General features: G+C 32.2%; 1 protein-coding gene across 1 annotated transcript; it reads right to left on the bottom strand.

The window, feature by feature from the left end:
* Window positions 1–1,404: 1,404 nt before the first annotated feature.
* On the bottom strand, window positions 1,405–1,629 carry WICANDRAFT_29217 (uncharacterized protein; the record flags this gene model as incomplete). The annotated part of the gene is made up of 1 exon (XM_019181587.1): window positions 1,405–1,629. A coding segment is annotated over one exon (225 nt), but the record flags the coding sequence as incomplete, so codon positions are not given.
* Window positions 1,630–2,671: the final 1,042 nt, after the last annotated feature.

Raw genomic sequence — 2,671 nt, 5'->3', positions numbered from 1 at the left:
AGTTGATGGGAACCGAGAATACTACTTGGAAAACACTTGTATGATATAGTGTAGATTTATCGGGTAGATTCTGGTCCTCCTAAAAGGACATTAAATAAACATAAAGAACTATGGAAAAGCTCCTATTTATAATGGAATTGGTTGGTGAAGAATGTGTAGATCACTGGAATATTCACCTTTAATTGGTAAAAGCTAAATATAGTGAAAGATGTAAGGATGTGTAAAATATGAGCCTTATGAGAATATCATGTGACATATGAATGGAACAGAAGTGAGAAAGAAAAAGGAGTAAATTTCATATTTTTCATGAAATTCGTAAACAAATATTGTGTGGCCCGGAGAAAGAAGATCATGAACATTAAAATTTAGAAGTGTAATTTAAATTCTTTCTACAATCATGAATAATTCAAAACTTGAAAACATCCCATAATAAAAGTCTAGAGACTCTCAACACTGTACATAATTTATAAATAAATAACTTAAAAACCAAACGAAAACAAATCAAAAAATTCATACATCCCTATATCCTATAACACTTTAACCCACATCATGAACAACATAAACTCAATGAGCAGCAATACTTGGATACAATTCCCTCTTTGGCTCCTCATTTTCTTTCACTTCATTTTCTTTAATCAACTGTTTCAATTTATTTTGAATAGATTTGATCAATTCACGATGTCTTTCCAAATTCGAATCTTCAACTTTGATCTTGGAAACCATTGAAGTTAATTCATCAATTTCTTCCTCTTCTTCTTCTTCAGTTTCAGTTTCATAATCACCTTCAGTTTCTGATCCACTTGAAGTTTGTTCATCATCATCTTCATGAGATGTCAATTTTTCAACATTACTACTCTTTTGATTAATACCAATGTTATAACGACGTTGAGAATCATTCAATGAATCAAATCTGTTGGCAATTTGTGGATAATTAAAATTAGAAGCACCACTTGATAGAGTTGGGTATAATGATGATGAATTTTCATATTTAACTTGTGGTAATGAATTATTAATAGAAGAATGTGCATTAGTGGTTGGGAATTGATCCAATGAAGCTGACAATTGATTGAAAAATGAATTGGTATCATATAATTCTTGGTTTGATTTATAGAATTTAGATGATAATGGTGGTAATGATAATTCATTATTTAAATTGAAATCTAGAGTATTCAATTTATTAATCATATCATTATTATAACGTGGTTGAATCTTGGATTTCTTAACATCTTCAAAAAATTGAGAAACCATTTCTGGTTTTCTTTTACGTGATTGATCTTGTAATTCATAATCCATATTCAACATAGTATCAAAATTGATATCAAAGTTGTTTGATAATGATGGGTATGATTGTTGTTGTGGAATCTGTTGTTGAGGTTGTTGTTGATTTTTTTGCTTTGTAACCTTATCAGCATGTGTCTTGACATGCTTTTTCAAATCTTGAGGTCTTTTGAATTTCTTGGTACAAGTTGTACAAACAAATGGTTTTAATGGGATATGAACTCTAATGTGAGATGTGATATGATCTCTTTTAACAGTTTGAACTTGACAACCATCCCAAGCACAATTTAGATTCAGATTTCTGTTTGATTTTCTACCAACATGATCATCACATAAATGATTATACAACATCTCAGCATTAACAAAAAGCTCTTTACAATCACCCCATTTACACATGATTGGACCTTGATGATCATCATCTTTATTCTTTCTCAAATATTTCAACTTCTTTGGAGCTTCAACTGGTGCAGCAGTGGTGTTTGAATTTGGTATCAAAACTTTTGGTTGAGGTAATGAAGGTAGAGGTTGTTGAGTGAAAATGGATTGGTTATTATTATTGTTGTTATCCAAAATAGAACCTAATGATGGAATAGCATTGTAATTGTTGTTGTTCAACCCATAGTTGTTACTTGTATAGTTTGTATTGTTGAAAGTGGAACCATGTGAATAGTTATTGTTGTAGTTATTATTGTTAACACTATTGTTGTTATAACTAGTGAACCCTGCATAACCATTTGAAGAATCTATAGAAGTGTTATGGGTGGTATTAGAAGATGAGTTGTTTGGAGGAGAATCAACAGATGATACCGAGGTGTAAGACTGTGGTGAGTTTGAGTTTGGAGAGTTTGAATCATTTGAAGACTCTGTAGCTTTAGATTCATGACGCTGTAAGGACTTCTCATCCAAAGGGTTGAGGTAGTCATCCGCCATGAGCTTCATGGATGGCAAGTTTGGCAAAGTGTAGCTGTCTCTGAATAAGTTTGACATAGTGATATTTGGTTAGCGCTTGTGGTTGGTAACTTGCTTCGTTGGAAAAGTGGATTTCATCCTTTTTAAATCTTGGAAAGGTGCCAAGTAAAAAGGCGTAGAATTGTGGTGATGATACAAACGAAAAGAAACACATCCGGACACCACAAGAGAAAGTACGAGGCACGTGATAGTGATTATGTAAGAATAGTCACGTGAAATAATAGTCACGTGCAGACTACTTTTAATACTCAAAATGTCAAAACCATTATATTAAAAAACCTATTATTAACTTCAATAAATACTCAATCCCTATCACTCATTAGTCACCCTCAACACTCTTCTGCTATAATCCATGTCATCGGCTAAACTCTTCCTACTACCATTCTCCCAATTCATAACATCTGTCTTGGATCTAATCTTTGAT

This window comes from Wickerhamomyces anomalus (genome assembly GCF_001661255.1).
Source record: "Wickerhamomyces anomalus NRRL Y-366-8 unplaced genomic scaffold WICANscaffold_2, whole genome shotgun sequence".
Classification (NCBI taxonomy): domain Eukaryota; kingdom Fungi; phylum Ascomycota; class Saccharomycetes; order Phaffomycetales; family Wickerhamomycetaceae; genus Hansenula; species Hansenula anomala.
Note: the sequence above shows the minus strand (reverse complement) of the source record. Positions and strands in the feature narration are given on the sequence as shown.